The sequence below is a fragment of the Capra hircus genome, chromosome 21, assembly GCF_001704415.2.
Source record: "Capra hircus breed San Clemente chromosome 21, ASM170441v1, whole genome shotgun sequence".
Taxonomy (NCBI): domain Eukaryota; kingdom Metazoa; phylum Chordata; class Mammalia; order Artiodactyla; family Bovidae; genus Capra; species Capra hircus.
Window position 1 is genome coordinate 33,361,685 of NC_030828.1, and position 20,500 is coordinate 33,382,184.

The window sequence follows — 20,500 nt, forward strand, 5'->3', positions numbered from 1 at the left end:
GTAATCAGGCAGGTTTGCAAAGTGTCTTTCTGCTCCTTCCCCTTGCTGGCGGTGGTCACACCTGAGAGCATGGAAGTCTGGACTGGGTGATGCTGCCTGCCTGGACAGGCGGAGCCAAGACCCTGCCCAGGGCTTTGGTGGGTCCTGGTATCAAAAAGGAGTAGTGGAGCAAGATGCAGATGAGACGCAGCTGTGTGCTGGGCTACAGCACCCTCCCCGCAGCCAGGCCAGGAGGGCCCAGCTCTACAGACAGTCCCACCCGGTCCACTGCCTCCCCCGGCTGCCACGTGGGGACACTGAGGCCCAGACAGGGTGCGTCTTGTCCAGAACCTCTGGTCAGCAGCCCATCAGGTGTGAACCCTCTGAGATATCCTGCCAGGTGTGGTCAGGTACAGTGGAAGAGCCCCCCACCCCCCATATCAGAGGGCTCCTAGTCTGAGGGTGGAGGCACTGGACGTACCTGGAGTGAGGGTGATTGTGCATGAAGGAGAAAGTTGAGGGTGTGAGTGAAGGTGCTGTTACATCAGTGAGACCCTGAGGACCAGAAGGGCTTTTCCAGGGAGAACATCCGTGGCCCCCCAGCAGTGTGCCCTGTGCTCTCTGTGGGGTTTTCTGGGGCCCTGACCTCATCCCTGTCTGCAATATAAGAGTTTTGGCTGAGCCCTGAGCTGGAGCCTTCTCTTTCTTCCGTCTTTCCGGGCTCAGCCCCTGGGCCCTGACCATCCCTCGGCTGGCTTCTTGCGTTCAGTCACTCAATCAGTTGTTCAACACTTACCAGTCGAGACTGCTCTAGCCAGGCCACACTGCAGCCACAGAGATGAATGAGAACAGGGCCCTGGACTCCTGCAGGAGGACCCAGCCCAGCCCCTGGGGAGGGTGTCAGGAACGCCTCTGAAAGGCGGTGGGGGTAGCCAGTCCAGGTGCAGGAACAGAATGTACCGAGAGTGAGAGGCCTGGAGTACACAGGTGCCCCCCCTCCTTGAGCAGCATGGTGGGTCTCCAGCCCTCCCTGGGGCAGACATCAAGGGGGAGGAGGCCAGTCCCACTGGGAGGTGAGTTTCCTTCCCGCAGCTCCTTCTCACGCAATGGGCCGGAAGGGGTTGGGGGCCCATTGTTCCCTGGCACGCCAGCACCCCTATCCTTCCCCAGCTGCTAGGTGGGAGGAGCAGTGGAAGGAAGTAGGCTGAGCCCAGGCCCTGGCAAGACCTCAGTGAGAGGGTGCGGGGTCCCAGGAATGCTGGCTCCCTCATATGGGGCCTGGGATACGCACAGCTGCTCAAGCCACATCCATGTCCTGAGTTCAGTCCTGCCTGAGACTTTCCCAGCATTCCTGGTGTGTGAGTGCATGTGTATATGTGTGCAGCAGTGACTTAATACCTGATGTGTTATACACTCCATCTCCTCCCAAGCCCTGTGGGGTAGGATTATCATCTCCAGTTGCAAGTTGAGAAAATATAGACCTGGGAAGATTATGCAACTGGCCCAGGGTGTGTGGGGGAGCTGAGATTTAGATTTCTTTCTGCGAGCCAGTCTCCTGCCTTATCCCCTCGCCCTTTCCCAGGCCTTGCTGGAGATAGGACTCTTATCATTAACTACCTGCCCAGGAGGAGTGGGAGGGTGCAGAGGTGAAGGGTTGGCCTGGGGAAACATATTGAGTATCACCATGTCGTCCTTCTAATACTAGAAACATCGCTGGCACACAGGACCCAAAGGGAGAGTGCAGGTGGCCTCAAGGGAGACCGGAGGCTGCCTGCCCCCTTAGTGCAGGGTGAGGTGCGTTGGGCAGGTGTGCTGCACGCTAAGTTGATTCAGTCATGTCCAACTCTGTGCGACCCTATGGACTGTAACCCCCCAGGCTCCTCTGTCCATGGGATTTTCCAGGCGAGAATACTGGAGTAGGTTGCCATGCCCTCCTCCAGGGGATCTTCCTAACCCAGGGATTGAACCTGCATTTCTTATGTCTCCTGCATCAGCAGGTGGATTCTTTACTTCTAGCACCACGTTAGGCAGGCTCCCCACTTAAAAATATCCCCTCCTCTGCACAACCTAAGAGTTGCTGCTACAGCTACACATCCTTGAATTATGGCCCCAATTTCAGGGGCACCTTGTGAATCAGGTGTTATGTTATGAGTCGAGGGGTAACCAGAGTGCAGGGTCTCAGGGAGCAAATTTTGAAAGAGGGTATCATTAAAGGGATGGAGAGCTCGGCTCAGGGTGGGGGAATGACCTCTAGTGGCAGCCCCCTCTCAGAGAGAGGAGCCAATGACAGGGTTAAGGTGGAGGGTTGACTCAGGGATTGACTCTTTGAACTACATGAAGTTTGCAGTATGAAAATCCAACCTCTGGTTTCCCCAACCCAGATGGTGCACTCACCACCCTTCTTTCAGAAGTCTGCTCCCTCCTCAGATTTCTCTGTCAGTTGGAAAATCTTTTCTTGGGAAGCAAGTTGCCTTTGGACTAAGACTAATCTGGGCAGATCTGGGGTTGGAGGGTTTCCTAGTGACTGGGTTCATTTGCATAGGGACCAAGGGGATCCTGGGCAGAGGTCACCCTGAGGAGAAGAAGGAACCAGGAAGGACCACCCACCCCAGGGTCACACTCCTTTTCAGAGAAGGATTGAGCTGGGCCAACAATAAGAATAGTTATGATTTACTAACTGGTTGTGTGTGAGCTCAGTCGTGTCCAGCTCTTTGTGACCACACGGACTGTTGCCTGCCAGGCTCCTCGGTCTGTGGAATTTTCCAGGCAAGAACACTGGAGCGGGTTGCTATTTCCTACTCTAGTTTTATTGACTACATCACAGTAAAAAAATAAAAAAGAATAGTGTGTTTTTTTTTTTCCAATTTGCCAAGAAACCCAGCCTTTTGGAGTCTCAGGGAGTACTGAGGGTGAGGGCAAGATTGCTTTGCACTAAAGGTATGGGGAGGAGTGGGCAGGGCAGGAGAAGATGACAAACGGGGTCTCTTATGTGGCTCTGCTAGCTTTTTTCTATGCCACTGTCTTTCCTGGGCCTGGTTTGCAGGGTTCATCTGCCAAGGTGACTATTTGGACCAAAGGTAGATTCTGTTCTGAGAGGACCCAACGCTGACCGACAGATGGCTGGTTCAATCAAACTCCTCTCTCAAGGACCTGAACTGAGGGGTCTCAGTTGCAGCACTTGAGATCCTTGATCCTTCATTGCGGCATGAGGACTCTTTAGTTGAGGCATGCGAACTGTTAGTTGCAGCATCTGGGATCTAGTTCTCCGACCAGAGTTGGAACCTGGCCCCCCTACATTGACAGCGAGGAGTCTTAGCCACTGGACCACCAGGGAAGTCCCATGAACTGAGTTATGTAAAGGGAAGTGCTAGTTAGGGGTGGATGCCTGTGATAAAAGGAGTTGAGAGTCTGAACTGGACAAGATAGGAGACTTAGGAAAATCACTTAATTTCCCCTGTTAGGCTGACATGAAATTCCCAGCCCAGGGCTTCTCCCAGTATAGGGGTCTCCCCACCATTTCATCTTTGCCAAATTACCTCTCCCCAGTGCCCTGTACCCCACAGTTTGCCAGATTCTCGTGGGATGTTGGCCATAGCCTTAAGTGCGGCTAGCAGACCAGGGGTCATTGCCAGTGGCCTGATCTTGGTTTATGGCAAGACCTCAGAGCTGGCTGAGGACGGGGGATCAGAGGCCCAGGGAAGAGGAGGGACTTGCCCAAATTTACCACACCTAAAACCTGAGTTCAGGGCTCCTAATCCTCCAGCCTAGTGTTCTCTCCAAATCTCCACATGGTTCAATGATCATATTACATTTCTGAGCTGCCCTGTTCTAGCCAGACAGTCCTGGCTAAGGAGGTGAGGCAGGAGAAGAGACCCAGCTCTGAGTCCCTCCCCCACCAATTCTGAGCCTTGTGTTCCTTATCTCTGAAGGGGCTGTCACAGTATCTGCCTTCTGAGGTTGTTGTGAGAACAACCTGGGATGGTTCATGTCCAGAGCCTGCCCAGAAAGGGACAGGACAGAAGTGTTTCAGGCTGCCTCCAGCCAGCTGTGGGGGGCAGAAGGGTGCATGAAGGGCAAAGTCTCCACGTCCCACTTCTGTTCCTTTGGCCCTAGCACGAAGGGAGCCCTAAGTCAGCCCAAGTGAGTTAAAGATTGGCCAGCTGTGCGTGAGAAGCTCAGGCCAACTTCTGACCACAGGGAGCCAGCTGGGGCAGTGACCTAGGGTGACTGCCACTGGGCCTTGACTGAGTCTTGGATTGGCAAAGTATGGTAGTGTCTGTTTGTTGCTTGTTAGGGGTCTCTACAAGGGGACAACAGAGGATGAGATGGTTGGATGACATCACCAACTCAATGGACATGAGTTTCAGTAAACTCTGGGAGTTGGTGATGGACAGGGAGGCCTGGTGTGCTGCAGTCCATGGGGTCGCAGAGTCAGACACAACTGAGCGACTGAATTGAACGCATGCCGACAGGGTGACTCAGTGGAGTTTTCCAGTAGTTGGAGGCTCCAAAGGATAGGACCATGTCCCTAACAGACTGGAGCTCCCAGAGCAAGGGCCCATCTCCTTCCTCAGACAGGGCGGTGTTTCTTGAGATTCCCAGGCCTGGGCTGCAGGCCGATTATCAGACTGGGCCTTGCAGAGCAGGCTCGTTTCCCCCTCAGACTGGAGCCCCCCGGGAGGGCTGCTGTCTCCTCCCTCAGCTTGCGACATGTGGGAACGGGTCTCAGGTTCCCAGGATAGGACTGTCCTCTCCCTCGGACCACAGTTCCCTGGGGCAGAGCTGTGCCTCCTTTGTCTGACAGGTGGGCTGTGTTTCCTCAGAGGTTTCCTTGAGGAGTTTGCTCTGGGTTTGAGGACAGGCCTGGAAATAGACAAGCGGAGCCCAGGTGAGGTGCTTCCTCCCTCCAGGACTTTAACACAGAAACCGGCTGATTTTGTTCTTTTCTTTTTAAAATTTATTTATTTATTTATTTATTTGTGGCTGTGCTGGGGCTTCATTTCTGCATGCAGGCTTTCTCTAGGTGTGGCGAGTGGGGGCTACTCTGCAGTTGCAGCGCGTGGGCTCCTGACCGTGGTGGCTTCTCTTGTGGCGGAGCATGGGCTCCAGGCACGCGGGCTGCAGAGTTGTGGTGCGCAGGCTTATTGCCCAGCAGCGTGTGAGATCTTCCCACCCCAGGGATCAGACCCACGTCCCCTGCGTTGGCCGGCAGATTCTTTACCGCAGGACCACCAGGGAAGTCCTGATTTTACTCTTGTATTATTTTCTTCAAAACCGCAGACAGCCGTGATTATTTCCAGAAGGTTGGGGCAATTCAGCCACTGGATGAACACTTTGGAAATGAGGTCTGGCTTGTTTTCATCTCATCTCTGCTGCTGCTGCTGCTGCTAAGTTGCTTCAGTCGTGTCCGACTCTGTGCGACCCCACAGACGGCAGCCCACCAGGCTCGCCCGTCCCTGGGATTCTTCAGGCAAGAACACTGGAGTGGGTCATCTCATCTCAGAGAACTGCAATTTTTAGGACATATAAGGCTGAATCTTGATTAGAAACAAAGAAGGCAAAAATTAACTGAAGGAACGCTTCAGCAAGAATGCAGATGGCGTGTATTAGGTAGTAGCACTCCTGTTGGCCGAAGGTGGCATTGCAGCTTAGCCCTATTAGTCCTTGTGGTTATTGCTCAGAAGCTGTAGGAAGTGAGGTCCAGCAGTCAAGTATATGGGCCAGTTGGAAAGGGGTGCTGGCAGGATCAAAACTCTGTAAAGTCACTCCTAGGACCTCAGCACCTAGGGACTGGTCACCATCTGAGCCATCTTCTTACTAAATTTTCAGTTTGAACTATTAGTGACTATTTTTCCTACAGAATACATCTCTGATGCAGGGATAAAAGGCAATAGGAAAAGAGGATTCACTTTGCAGAACTCACTCGACTGCCCATGTGGATGAGGCTATTTCAGGATAGCTGTGTGGGCACAGCCATTCTTTCTGTGTCTTTCTCTTCTACCTCCTTCTAGGACCCTCCCTGAGAATTCTTCCATCATTTTCTTTCCTTCATCTCTAACTCACCAAGGGGATGAGTACTCCAGAGTCACACTATACCCAGTTGGTCTCTCAAGCATAAAGATGTGTCCTTGGAAAAAGCTTTGGGCTGGAGGGGCAGTAAGGAGGCAGGTGGTCAGTTCAGGTGTGTGCGGGAAGAGATGAAGACCAAATCTTAGCATCCTCAATTTCTGTTTTTCTGTATCCATTTTTTTTTTTTTCTGTGTGAAGGACCTTGCTCATACATATGAAACATAATGAACAGGAACTTCCCCGATGGTCCAGTGGCTAATACTCCAAACTTCCAATGCAGGGGGCCCGGGGTTCCATCCTTGGTCAGGGAACTAGATCTGGAATGCCACAACTAAAGATCTTGCGTACCGAAATTAAGACCTGGTGCAGCCAGATAAATAAACATTAAAAAAAAAAACATAGTGCATAGGTCTCTTATTTTGTGAAGACCAAAGCAAACTTAGTATGCACTTAGAATTGAGTGGTCTTATAAGATTGAACTAATTCAGCTCTCTGCCTCCATTTTACAGGTGGAAACACTGGTTGTGAAATTAAGGCGCATCTGATGGGAAGAGAGGGCTCTGGAACTATGGATGTGAGCATGGTGAGAGCGCCACCCCCAGGGCCACATGAAGACAGGGGACAGCCTGCGCCTTTGTTCCCTAATGTTTTTGCAATATTTTTGTTGGATTACTTGTCTTTTGTGTTCTTAGCTGATAGGCCATTTTGGGAACAGTTTTAGGATATAGAAAAATGAGCCGAAGGTACTGAGAGTGCCCTTGTACCTGCCTTCCCTGCTCCCAGTTTCCCCTGTTACTGACATCTTGCATTACTTGCAATAATCGCAGTCATTTTACAATCAGTGAATCAGTATTGATACAGTTTTAGTAACTAAAATCCATAGTTTACAACAGGGTTCATTCTTGTTGTACACTCTTTGGGTCAAGACAAATGCCGTGTACCCACCATTATGGCACTGACAGGATCGTTTCACTGCCCTAAAACCGCTCTGTGCTCCTCCTTTTCATCTCCCCCTCCTCCAGGCCACCTCCTTATCCTTGAACTTGTGGCAACCACTAATCTGCTGCTGTCTACATTGTTTTACCTTTTTCAGAATGTCATATGCTGCTGCTGCTGCTAAGTCGCTTTAGTCGTGTCCAACTCTGTGCGACCCCATAGACTGCAGCCCACCAGCTCCCCCATTCCTGGGGTTCTCCAGGCAAGAACACTGAAGTGGGTTGCCATTTCCTTCTCCAATGCATTAAAGTGAAAAGTGAAAGTGAAGTCGCTCAGTCGTGTCCGACTCTTCGCGACCCCATGGACTGCAGCCTTCCAGGCTCCTCCATCCATGGGATTTTCCAAGCAAGAGTACTGGAGTGGGGTGCCATTGCCTTCTCCCAGAATGTCATATAGTTGGATTCATAAAAATGGCAACCTTTTCAGATTGGATTCTTTCAATTAGCAATATGTGTTTAAAGTTCCTCCGTGTCTTTTCATGGCTTTGATGCTTGTTTCTTTTTATTGAACACAATACTTTATTGTGTTTTCAGTTCAGTTCAGTTCAGTCGCTCAGTTGTGTCCGACTCTTTGCGACCCCATGAATTGCAGCACGTCAGGCCTCCCTGTCCATCACCAACTCCCGGAGTTCACTTAAACTCACATCCATTGAGTCGGTGATGCCATCCATTTACTTGCCTTTAAAAACTGTAGTAAAATATGCATAACAAAATTTACCATTTTAACTATTTGTGTGTCAATCAGTGGCATTAAGTGTATTCACAATGCTGTGCAAATATTACTACTATTCATTTCTAGAATTTTTCATCATCCCAAACAGAAACTCTGCAGCTGTTAAACAGTAATCTCCATTCTTCCCTTCCCAACCCCTTCCCCAGCCCTTGGTGACCTCTAAAATTCTTTCTCTATAAATTTGCCTAATCTAGATCCCTCCCGTAAGTAGAATCATATAGTATGTGTCCTTTTGTACCAGGCTTATTCCACTTGGCATAATGTTCTCAAAGTTTACACGTATTGTAGAATGCCATTCCTTTTTCATGGCTAAATAGTGTTCCATCGTATGTTGATGCCACATTTTATTTATCCATACACCTGTTGTTGGACACTTGGGTTGTTTCCACCTTTTAACTATTGAGAATAATGCTGCTCTGGACATTTCTATGCAAGTTTTTGTTCAAACACCTGTTTTCAGTTCTTTCATGTAAATACCTTAGAGTTGTTGAGTCACATGGTAATTATATGCTTAACTTTTTGAGGAACTGACAAACCATTTTTCACAGGGATTGTATCATTTTATATTCATCCTTGTAATGCGCAAAGGTTACAGCTTTTCCAGGTCCCCACCAACATGTTAATGTCCATTTTTAATTTTTATTATTTTTATTTTTTTTAATGTCCATTTTAAAAATTGTGATATAATTGACATAACATTATTATAGTATCAGGTAAAAAACATAATGGTTCACTATTTGTATATATTGTAAAATGATCACCACGGAAATCTAGTTAACATAAGTTACCAGATATAGTTACAATTTTTTTCTTGTGATGCTTACTTTTAAGATTTACTCTCTTAGCATCTTTCAAATATTCAAAATATTATTGTTAACTAAAGTTACAATACTATGCATTACATTCCCATTACTTACTTTGTAGCTGGAAGTTTGTACTTTTTAACATCCTTCACCCACTATGAAACCCCTGTCCCCACCCCTACCTCTGGCTATGACCAATTTATTCTCTAGACACGTGAGCTTGTATTTTTTTTTTGTTGTTTGGGGTATTGGGACTTTTTATTTTTAGATTTCTCATATAAGTGAGTTCATATGTTATTTGGCTTTCTCCGTCTGAATTATTTCATTTAGCATAATGCCCTCAAGATTGATTCATATTGTTGCAAATTTTAATTATGTAATATACAAATAATTAATATATATAATGCATATAATTACAGATTCGTGGGGCTGGAAGATCCCCTGGAGGAGGTCATGGCAACCCACTCCAGTATTATTGCCTGGAGAATCCCATGGACAGAGGAGCCTGGCATGTTATGGTCCATGGGATCACAAAGAGTCAGACATGACTCAAACAACTTAGCATACACTTCTTATTCTGTCAGTTGCCCTTTTCATTTTGTTGATGGTTTCCTTTACCATGCAGAAGTTTTTTAGTTTGGTGTAGTCCTGTTCGTTTATTTTTGCTTTTGTTGCCATTGCCTTTGGTTTCAAACCCAAAAAATCACCACCAAGACTAATATCAAGGAGCTTACCACTTATGTTTCCTTCTGGTTTTATGGTTTCAGGTCTTATGGATATATCTTTGATCCCTTTTGAATTAATTTTTGTGTGTGGTGTAAGATAGCAATCCAGTTTCACTCATTTGCATTTGACTGTCCTGTTTCCCAACACTAGTTGTTGAAGAGACCACCCTTTCCCCATTGGATATTTTTGACTCCTTTGTCAAAAATTGATTGACCATATACACATAGATTTATTTCTGGGTTCTCTATTCAGTTCTATTGTGTCTGTTTTTAGGCCAATACCATACTGTTTCCATGACTATACCTTGGTAATACAGTTTGAAATCAGAGAACATGATGTGTCCAACCGTATTCTTTCTTCTCAAAGTTGTTTTGGTTATTTGGGATCTGTTTTTAGGCATCTATGCCAATTTTAGGATTGTCTGTTATATATCGGTTTAAAATGCCGTTGGAATTCTGATAGGGATTGTCTTGAATCTGTAGATTGCTTTGGAAAGTATGGACATTTTAGAATATTAATTCTTCCAATCCACTAGCACAGAATGTCTTTCCATTTACTTGTTTCTTCTTCGGCTTCTCTCACCAGTGTCTTACTGTTTTCAGTGTGCTTGTGCGTGTGCTTGGTTTTCAGTCGTGTCTGACTCTTTGTGACCCCGTGGACTACAGCCCAGCAGGCTCCTGTCCATGGGACTTTTCAGGCCAGAGTACTGGCGTGGCTGGCCATTTCCTTCTCTGGGGGAACTTCCCAGCCCAGGGATCGAACTCTTGTCTCCCACGTCTCCTGCATTGCAGGCGGATTCTTTACCTGCTGAGCCGTTGGGAAGAAGTCCAGTTCTCCATGGGTTTCTTTTACCTCCTTAGTTAAATTTATCTGTAGATATTTTATGCTTCTTAAAGCAATTGTAAGTGGGATTGCTTTCTTAATTTCTCTTTCCAATAGTTCGTTATCAGTATATAGAAATGCCACAGATATTTGTATATTGATTTGGAATTCTGAGACTTTACTGAATTTGTTTATAATTTCTAGTAATTTTTTAGTGGAGTCTTTAGGGTTTTCTAAATGTTAATATCATGTCATCTGCAAATAGGAAGGTTTTACATCTTCCTTTCCAATTTGGATGCTTTTTAATTAATATTTTTTGTCTAAATGCTCTGGGTAGGACTTCCAACGCTATGTTGAATAAAAGTAGTAAGAGTGGGCATCCTTGTCTTGTTCATGATCTTAGAAGAACGCTTTTAGCTTTCACCATTGAGTATGATGTTAACGGTGAGCTTATCATATATGGCCTTTACTATGTGAGGTACATTCCCTCTATGTCTACCTTCTTGAGTTTTTTAAATATCAAAAATAAGTGTTGAATTTTATCAAATGCTTTTTCTGCATCTATTGAGGTGATCATATGATCACAGGTAGGTTATTTTCCCCACACTGCACAGCTTGCACAATCTTAGTTCCCTGACCAGTGATCGAATCTGGGCCCTGTGCAGTTGTAAGCATGGAATCCTAACTAGCGGATTGCCAGGGGATTCCCAAATAACAGTCTAGTCTTTAATTTTTATTATACCCATTCTAGTAGGTGTGAAATGGTACCTCGTTGTGTTTTTGATTTGCATTTCCCATAGACGGTAGCCCACCAGGCTCCCCCGTCCCTGGGATTCTCCAGGCAAGAACACTGGAGTGGGTTGCCATTTCCTTCTCCAGTGCATGAAAGTGAAAAGTCAAAGTGAAGTCGCTCAGTCGTGTCCGACTCTTCGCGACCCCATGGACTGCAGCCTACCAGGCTCCTCCATCCATGGTATTTTCCAGGCAAGAGTACTGGAGTGGGGCGCCATTGCCTTCTCCAATAACTAATAGGGCTTCCCAGGTGGCGCTAATGGTAAAGAACCCACCTGCCAATGCGGGTTAGACATAAGAGACATGGGTTTGGTCCCTGGATTGAGAAGGTCCCCTGTGGGAGCGCTTGGCAACCCACCCCAGTGTTCTTGCCTGGAGAATTGCATGGGCCGAGGAGACTGGCGGGCTGCAGTCATTGTGGTCACACAGAATTGGACACATGCATGCAGTAACTAATAATGCTGAGTATTTTTTCATGTACTTGCCCCTTTGCATATCTTCTTCAGAGAACTGTCTATCCACTTCTTCTGCCCCCTTCTTTTTTTAGTTTTGTTGAGATATGACTGATGTATAGCGTTCTATAAGTTTAAGGTGTACAGCAGAATGATGGACTTATAAGCATCATGAGATGATTATCACAATAAGTTTACTGAACATCTATCATCTTGAATAGATACAAAATTAAAGAAATAGAAAAAAATTATTTCTTGTGATGAGAACTTTTAGGATTTACTCTCAATAACTTTCATATATAATGTACAGTAGTGTTAATTACATTAATCACATTATATATCACATTTCTAGTACTTATTTATCTTATAACTGGAAATTTGTGCCTTTTGACCACCTTCATTCAAATTTTCCCTCTCACTGTAATCACAAATCTAATCTCTGTTTCTATGAGGTTGTTTATTTTTTGAAGTATAATTGGCCTACAATTGTATGGTATATATAGCTGTTAGTTAAAAAGAAAGAAAGGAAAAGAAACAAGGCTTCCTCAATGACCGCCACCCTTCCCTTCCCTCTGCCTCAGAACGCCAGCAACTTCTTCACTTGGTGGGGAAGCGCAGCCGTGCCTGCACATGCTCACAGCGGGGGTGCTTCATGGTCAGCCCGTAGTTGGGGGTTAGGTCCACTTTCACACCTGCTGGCACGCTGAACTCCAGCCGCTGCAGCAAGATGGCCAGGAAGAGGAAGACCTCCCACCTGGCCATGACCTCCCCTATGCACCGGCGCTTGCCCATGCCGAAGAGTAACACTTTCTCGCTTGCGAACTTATCAATGGCGGTGCCATCAGACGTGAGGAATCTCTCTGGCCGGAACTCAGATGGGTCCCCCCACAGCTTCCTGCAAGATGAACAGAGGAAGTGGAATCTCTGGGTTGGGGAGACCCTTCAGGCGAAAGGCCTGGTGGGCGGGACTTCTGTGTTAGATCTGTCTAATAGAGCAATGAATCGAGAGTGGAGAAAGGAGCCAAACTGTTTTCTGATGCTTGTTTCTTTACATAGCTCGCTCTAAAATCACCAGCCTTGGAAATAGTGCTTTTTAATAGTAACTTGCTATTTTAAAGAAATCATACTTTAACTAAAAGATGTTAAAAGAAGGAACATCTGTCCATCTCTATCCTACTCAATATGTAAGGGGGACCAATGGTCCATCCTCGTTTATGCTTATGGTTTTGTAGTAATTATCGATAGCATCTTTTTTTACACTCAGAAGGGCCCTAGTTTGCATGGTAAATATACGATTCTTCTACTTATAGACTATAGTGGGATTATCCAAAGAAGTCCCTAAGTCATTCGAGTCAGAATCACCTGAGGTACTCCACCTTACCACCTGATGGAGAATGTTGGGGTACAGAGCGCCATAATCTATAACCAACTTCCTAGTCAATGCACTAAAGTTTGAGAAACCTGGACCTACATTTTATCCCTTGGAGCAGGCTAACTAGCCATCGAGGCGCCATTCCTTTATTGTGCAACCAGTTCCTAGGGGGACAAACAGCTTTCCTGACTGCTGAACATCACACATTTTTCAGTGGGGGACGTGTACTCACGGGTCATGATTGACCTGCCACTGGTTTATGAAGACACAGCGTTCCTTGGGTATGAAGAAGCCATTCAGTGTTGTATCCCTTGTTGTGCTGAGGAGGGAAGAGGGCTTTGTCAGGTTCAGGGGCTGGAAAATTGAGGTCTGTCTCTGGGAGGGTTTCTTTTTTAATCATTAAGAAAAACTGACATATAATTATTGGCGTCTTTTAAAAACTTTTTTTTTGGCCCCATGCCTGTGGCATGTGGAACTTTATCTCCCCAACCAGGGATTGAGCCCACATCCCCTGCCCTGGAAGGCAGAGTCTTAACCCCTGGATCACTGAGGAAGTCCAAAACTTGACAGATAGCTAATTTACAATGTTGTATTAGTTTCAAATGTACAACAAAGTGATTCAATTTATCTGTAAAACTGAATCCCCAACTCCTAATTTTATCTGTAAAACTGGATCGCCTTGCTGAAACTAATTGAAACAAATTAGTTTGTTTGTTTCAAAGTTTGCTGAAACTTTGCTGAAACAAATCACATCCAAAACTAATACAACATTGTAAACTGATATACATGAATTCTTTTTCAGATTCTTTTCCATGATAGGTTATTAGAAGATATTGAATATACCATATAGTATGTCCTTGTTGTTATTATCCATTATATATATAATAGTTGTATATATGTTAATCCCAAACTCCTAATTTCTCTCTCCAGAAGCAGGGGACAAAACATGGCAAAGACTACAGGGGTGGGAGGGCTGAACACGCAGTCCTCACCTGTGGGGGTGGTGAAGGGGACAAAGGAGGAGAATCGGAAGGTCTCCAGGATGAAGGCCCCCTCCCCCACCTCAGGAGGTTCCTGCGCCTACCTCCACCCTACTCCATTAGCCTGCCCACCGTGGTCTCCCCACTGTACACTAGGAGGGAATATCGGGAGCAAAGAAGGGTTGAAACGGTTCTTCCCCTTTCTCAGATCCTGTTCTTCAGCAAATGTTTATTAAACTTTTGTCTGTAGCCAACTCTACCCTTGGCCATTCTCCGGAGCTAAATAGCAGGGAGTCTGGGCCAGTCCTGGGGAGTTCCCAGTCTGGCTGTGGAGTTAGGCCTCTTCCTCTGGGAATAACTCGACCAACGTATGGGCTGAAGTAAGTGCTTGCTAACTCTCTGGACATTCTTAACATCCCAGGACCTAATCCTATAGGACAAATGGCTCTAAGTCCTACAAAATACCAGAATGAAGTTATGCCAGCTGGACGAGTCAAGAAAGGCTTCTAGGGGATGGGAAGTTCGTGTCAGAATAGGATAAGATAGGATTCTGGTAGCCAGAGAAGCGGGTGGAAGGTATTCCAGCAGAAGCTCGAGCAGAAGCAAAATTGGAGGCTGGCCGGTTCATGTTCATGTTCGTGAGGGGTGGTTAGGCCAGCCTGGCTGGGTTGAGCATGCGAAGGAGGGAATGTGAGTAGAGGTGAATGAGAGCTGAGGTCAGAGTTTGGTTTTCTTCTGACACCTGGGTATTTTGACCATGTTTGGACTGGATGGGGGCGGAGTAGAGGCCAAGGTCTGGGAGGAATCTGGTGTCATGGGCAGGAAGGAGATGCCAAGGTCTGACCAGGGCCAGGGCTGAGAAGCAGGAGGGAAAAGAGGGAAAAGACTTCAGGGGTGTGAGGGCGGAAGGAGCAGGCCTCACCTGTGTGGGATGGTGAAGGGGACGAAGGAGGAGTGTCGGAAGGTCTCCAGGATGAAGGCCTCCAAATAGGGCAGCTGGGGTCTGTCGGAGAGCCGGGGCCGCCGTGCCCTGCCAATCACTCTGTCTACAAGCACGGAGGACAGACAAGGCTTAAGGGCTGTCTCCCCTGCTCCACGGCACCTGCGTCCCCATTCACACCAGGCATCACCCTACATGGTCTTATGTAAGTTTACAGGTCTGAGAGCCAGTGACCCTCCAGTATCTTCTAGGCAAGGGTGGGCACCACCGCATGCCCAGGGCTTAGTAGACACATAACAGCTATATGTAGATTGAACAGAGGACCTTGGACCCCAAGGCTTCCCTCCACCAGAGGGCTGGGGGACACCACATACCCAGCTCCTCCTGGATCTTTCTCTGTATCTTAGGATTTGTCACAAGGTACATAAGGCTCCAGGAGATGGCTGTTGTGATGGTGTCAAACCCTGGACAACACGGGGCATGGTGAGGAAGAAAGGAAGACAAGAGTGAGAAGGCAGTATTTACCAAGCACCCACCATGTATTACTAAGCATGTCTTTCTCTGCTTCCTTCCCCGAAGATCCTCACCTTGACTTTTCCAAGGGCTGAGGCAGAGTCTCCTCTGCACAAACTTGAGTAACTGCTTTTAAGTTTAGCTGCAGGGATTACAAGGGCCCAGACTTATAGACCAAAGAAGCCTTTATTATTTAGAAGGGGAAACTGACCCAGAGGAGGAGAGGGACTTGGCTGGGTTTTCACCAGGAGTTGGTGGTACCTCCTGGGCTCAAACTTTGAGCCTGGGCCTGACCACCTGACTTGTGGTTGATGGGTTATCTGATGGACCCCAGGGCTAGGCAAGGCTGTGGGTGAGTAGCAGGCACTGAGGGATGGAGGGGCAAAGGTCTGGCTCCTACCGGCCCCAAAGAGGTCGTTAACAAGGTTGACGGTCTTCTCCTGGGAGATGAGGCGACTGCTGGCTTGGGAGTTATCCTCACTGTGCTTGAACAGGGCGCCTACGATGTCCTGGATGCTGTTCTGAGGGGGCATAAGTTTAGGGTCACCCCAGCACTCCTGGGGTGGAAGGCTGGAGCCCCTCGTCCCATCCCTTACGGCCCCAGCTGCTGGCCTCTGGGCAGGAAGCTGAGCTCACACAGCAGCTGGTAGTAGCCCCCTGTGTGTGCTGTTGCTTCAGTCGTGTCCAACTCTGGGACCCTATGGACTACAGCCCGCCAGGCTCCTCTGTCCATGGGATTCTCCAGACAAGAAAACTGGAGTGGGTTGCCATGCCCTCCTCCAGGGAATCTTCCCGACCCAGGGACTGAGCTCATGTCTCCTGCCTTGGCAGGAGGGTTCTTTATCACTAGCACCACCTGGGAAGCTCAGTAGCAGCCCTAGGTAGGGCTTAAAGTATCATTTCATACTCCATTGACCCTTCCTCTCAATAACTCCAGGGGTCCAATTTCACAGGAGGAGGTTGGTGTGAGTACAGGGAAGCTAAGTGACATGTGAGCTGGGAATTAGCCTCTGTCAGAGTTCAGGTTCCTGTAAAACAAAAGTCTTCTCCTAATAACAGCACTCCACATTGTGGGCTCTGCCAGGGCCCCATGCACGGGGTTACCTCTCTGGGGCTTTGAGCAACCCTGAGAAGGCTGCTGTAGGCCCAAGGAAACTGAGGCCAGAGAGGGAGAGAGACTGGCCCCAGGTCACACAGCTGGTCCGAGGTGTCCCAGAGACTTCCTGGGCCTTGGCCACACCCCAGCTGTGTGGGTGCCTTGGTGCTGGGGGAGTGGGGCCACACCCAGACTCTAGGGTGCCTTCATACCACCTGCACCCTGGGCTCACCTTGTCAAAGTCCTGGTAGTGCTCCTGGACTGTTTTCCGCACAAACTGCAGGAACCTCTGGTTGAAGCTCTTGAACCTTTGCAGACCCGGGTTGGGCAGGTATTTAAGGATGGGGAAGAAGTCCACAGGATTCCCAGAGATGGCGGATTCCACGAAATCATGGCTGCTCTCCACCACACTGAGCATCTCCTTACTGCTCTGGGGGAAGTGCTGCCCGAAGCACATGGCACCGATGACATTGGCCACCGATGCCACCACGTGGCCATAGGGGTCGAAGCGCCCAGGCCCTGACATCAGCTCCTGGAACTTGCCCAGGAGGGCCTCAGCCTCCTTGCTCACATGATCCTCCAGGTAGCAGGAGGAGGAGGAAGATGGGTCTGAGGCCACGGAGAAGGTGTTGAGAGCATTCTGGGCCAGGCGTCGCCGGGCAGCCCACACCGGTCCAGAGTCTGGGTTGAAGGTCATGCTCTGGCCTTCAGTGATCAAAGTGAAGCTGTAGAGGTCGGGCCGGCCCTTGAAATCATCGCCCTGCCGCACCAGGGCCTGCCGGATGGTGTCCAGGCCACTGAGCACCAGCACGGGTGTGCAGCCAATGCGGATCTGCAGCACGTCCCCATAGCGCTGGCTCAGCTGTGACAGGACCACGTGTGGGTTCTTCCCCAAGGTCAGCACGTGCCCGAGCAGGGGCCAGCCCCAGGGCTCTGGTGGACTCTTCAGGCCTTGAGGGACCCGAGGCCGCCAGGTCCTGACCACCCAGAATACCAGGCAGAAGACGGCAGAGGCCAGGAGAAGCTCCATGGCTGAGAAGGGACTGGGCTGGGACAGTGCCATCTGTACCCACTGCAGGGGAAGAGGAAGGAGGGGCAAGATGGAGCCATTCATTCACTTGTTTATTCACTCAATAAGCACTTGCCCACATTCTGTCCTTGGTTCCCAGCCAGACAGACTGAGCAAGACTGAGCTACATCCACTAAATTACATAGGCCCTGCATCCCAGGACCTCATCCACAGTGCATCACAGAATCTGAGGCCTGGAAAGGAGCCCTGAGATTCCCAACGTGAGTGTCTGAACTCCCAGCCCTGGCCCTCCCCTCTGCCCATCACCTGCTTCCAATTCTGAGGCTGAAGTGATCACTTCAAAATGGGAAAGCACTCTTGCGAACCCCAGTGCAGGGTGTATGCTGGGCCTTGTGCCAAAGGGTGCCTCCTCATACCCTGGGAACAGGGAGCTGCTCTCCTCTTCGCAACACTGATGAGAAGGGCTCATGCAAATGGCTTTTGATGCCCTCTTCCCTAGGCCATTCTTTATTAAGACCCAAAATAGAGGGCAAATCCTCATTCTCTCAGTCTTTTTTTTTTGGCTGTGCAGCTCATTATGTGGGAATCTCAGTTTCCAGACTAGGGATTGAACTGCATGGATGAGACCTGGCTACAGAGGGGAGGGGACCCCAGCAGTGACAGGCTACAGGGAATACTTTGTGGGACTCAGCTGAGGGTGAGCAAGAGGTCAGCCAGAGTCCAGCAGCTGTGTTAGGAACTGTTTGATGTGGAGGACACATTGGGGCTAAAAGGCACTCGATGAAAAGCTGGCAGTGGAACGTCTGCTACACACAAGGGCATTTGGAGCTAAGAGAAGATAAACTGCACTAGCCAAACAGAAAGAGATTGGCTCATCTTCCAGCACCCTCCCTCTTTCCTCTCCCTAGTGGGGGGTCAGGAGGGTGTGAGGTGGGATGATGGGGGGTGGTCGGGACATGGTGGGGACGGGGATGGGGGAGTGGGGAAAGAAAGTGCAGAAAGAGAGAGTGTCTCTCCCCTTCCCACAAACCAGAAATTTCATGTGAGAAGCATTTTGATTTACTTAGGACTGACTGGACTTTTTGATTCCTAAAAACGAGAAAGCTGTGAGATCAACCTGTGATGATGTCAAAGGGCAAGGATGGGGGAGTCTGACAAGGGCACAAGGCCTGTTGGAGGATCGTGGCTGAGAGGAAAGGGAAGCTGTTTAATCTTTGTATCTGCATTGGGTTTAGCTCACTGTTATAAAATGATTGAGGTTTGAGGTTAGGGTAGGTTTTGTAGAAATCGACTATTTCTCTCTGTCTCTCTCCTCCTGTCTTTTCCTTCCTCTCTCTCTCTAATGATCTAAAGTCATACTTTATTCAAATTTTCATAGTTTTTCCTAATGTCCTTTTGTCCCTTCCTGTTCTCAGATCTCATCAAGGAGGATGATACGTTACACAGAGTCGTTGTTTTTCTAGGCTTCCCTTGGTTGAGATGTTTTTCAGACATTGTTTGTTCAGGAGAACTGGACAGATATTTGGTAGAATGTCCAGGTATTAGGATTTGTCTGATGCTTTCCTCAAGGTAAGACTGGGGTTATGGACTATTGGTAGGAAGACCACAGGAGAAAAGGGCCGTTTTCATCACATCATATCAACGGTACATACTGTCAGCCTGACAGGGAGGTTGATGTTCGTAGTGATCAGCTGACTGAAGCAGAGTTTACCAGATTTCTCCACGGGAACATCACTCATCCTCGCCCTCCATATTGTGCTGTTTGGAAGGAAGTCACGTGCACAGTCCACATCTAAGGATTGGGGGTTCTGCTCCCCTCCCTGAGGATGGAATCTCTATGTAAATTATTTGGACTTCTCTGGTAGCTCAGGCGGTAAAGAATCTGCCTGCAGTGCAGGAGACCTGGGTTTGATCCCTGGGTTGGGAAGATCCCCTGGAGAAGGACATGGCAACTCACTCCAGTTCTCTTACTTGGAAAGTCCTATGGACAGAGGAGCCTGGCAGGCTACAGTCCATGGGGTCACAAGAGTCAGACATGACTTAGTGACTAAACCACCATCACCGCATAAGAGATGATTTATCTTTTAAGTGATTTCTTAAAACTTGTTATTGAATTACAAGATACAGAAAAGTGCGAATAATCTGTACAACCCAATGAACATTTTACAGACTTCACAAAAATCATGTAGTCAGTTCTCGGATTAAAACACAGAATGTTAGGAGCACCCTTGAAACCGTTCCCATGTTCCTTCCCCAAGGGGAACAATGACCCCAATTTCTAATGGCATAAATTAGTTGTCTGTTTTGCTTTTCATGAAAATGAAATCATGCTGTGTACTTTTTTGGCATGGAATTTTTACAAAACCTAATAGATTTCATTTTTTGGTTGTTGTTGATTGAGTTTATTGTTATTTTTGTTTGTTTGATTGAAGTATAATTTACCTATAGTAAGATACAAGGATGATAAGTGAACATTTCAGTGAGGTTTTGATATGGGGTACACTCATGTATCCAATCCAATATATAAAGCAAAATAAAGAATGTTTCCATTACAACAGAAACTTTCCTAGTGCCCCTTTGCAATCAGCTCCCCTCCCTATCCCCACAAGCAACTACTTTATGAATTTTTAAAATCATAGAATAGTTTTCCCTTTGTTCAACATTAAAATTTTTGAGATTTATCAAGGTTGTAAGTTAGATTTCATTTTTTATAGCAGTTTTAGGTTTGTGGAAAAGTTGGGTGAAAGAAGAGAGAGCTCCAGTATACCTCCTCCTCCTCCAATCAGTTTCCTCAATTATTAACTTCTTGCGTTAGTGTGATACATTTGTTGCAATTAGTGAATGAATATTAATACAATATTATCAACTAAGTCCAGAGTTTACATTAAGATGCTCTCTTCATGTTGTACAATTCCATGAATTGTCTTCATTTTTTAAAACTGTGGTAAAGTATAAAACATAAAATTTATGATTTCAAACGTTTTTAAAGTGTGTGATTGGCAGACTGTGTACTCTCTGGTTTCTGGCTTCAGTCGCGTATTCCTTTTTAGATGACTCATCCACAGTGCTGGGTGTAATTCTCATTGCTGTGTGGTGTTCTAATACGAATACACATAATGAGTCCTCATATAAATATGCAATGAATGTATCCATAGCCATTCAACTGTCGACTGACATTTGGCTTGTTTTCCATATTGG

General features: G+C 47.5%; 1 protein-coding gene across 1 annotated transcript; it reads right to left on the bottom strand.

Annotated features, from left to right (window-relative positions):
• LOC102170554 (cytochrome P450 1A2) lies at positions 11,810 to 17,351 on the bottom strand. Its single transcript, XM_018066616.1, has 6 exons — positions 16,505 to 17,351; positions 15,577 to 15,697; positions 15,038 to 15,127; positions 14,646 to 14,769; positions 12,976 to 13,062; positions 11,810 to 12,266 (listed from the first exon to the last, which is right to left on the bottom strand). Exons 1-6 carry the CDS (start codon positions 17,333 to 17,335, stop codon positions 11,969 to 11,971), a joined length of 1,551 nt encoding a protein of 516 aa, XP_017922105.1. The 5' UTR covers positions 17,336 to 17,351; the 3' UTR covers positions 11,810 to 11,968.

Coding starts and splice junctions, on each gene's coding strand:
- LOC102170554 (XM_018066616.1), bottom strand. CDS start 17,335: ATGGCACTGTCCCAGCCCAGTCCCTTCTCAGCCATGGAGCTTCTCCTG. Junction 14,770..15,037: donor AAAGATCCAGGAGGAGCTGG/GTATGTGGTGTC, acceptor CCGTGCTTGTAG/ACAGAGTGATTGGCAGGGCA. Junction 13,063..14,645: donor CCCTTCACCATCCCACACAG/GTGAGGCCTGCT, acceptor TTCCCTCCTCAG/CACAACAAGGGATACAACAC.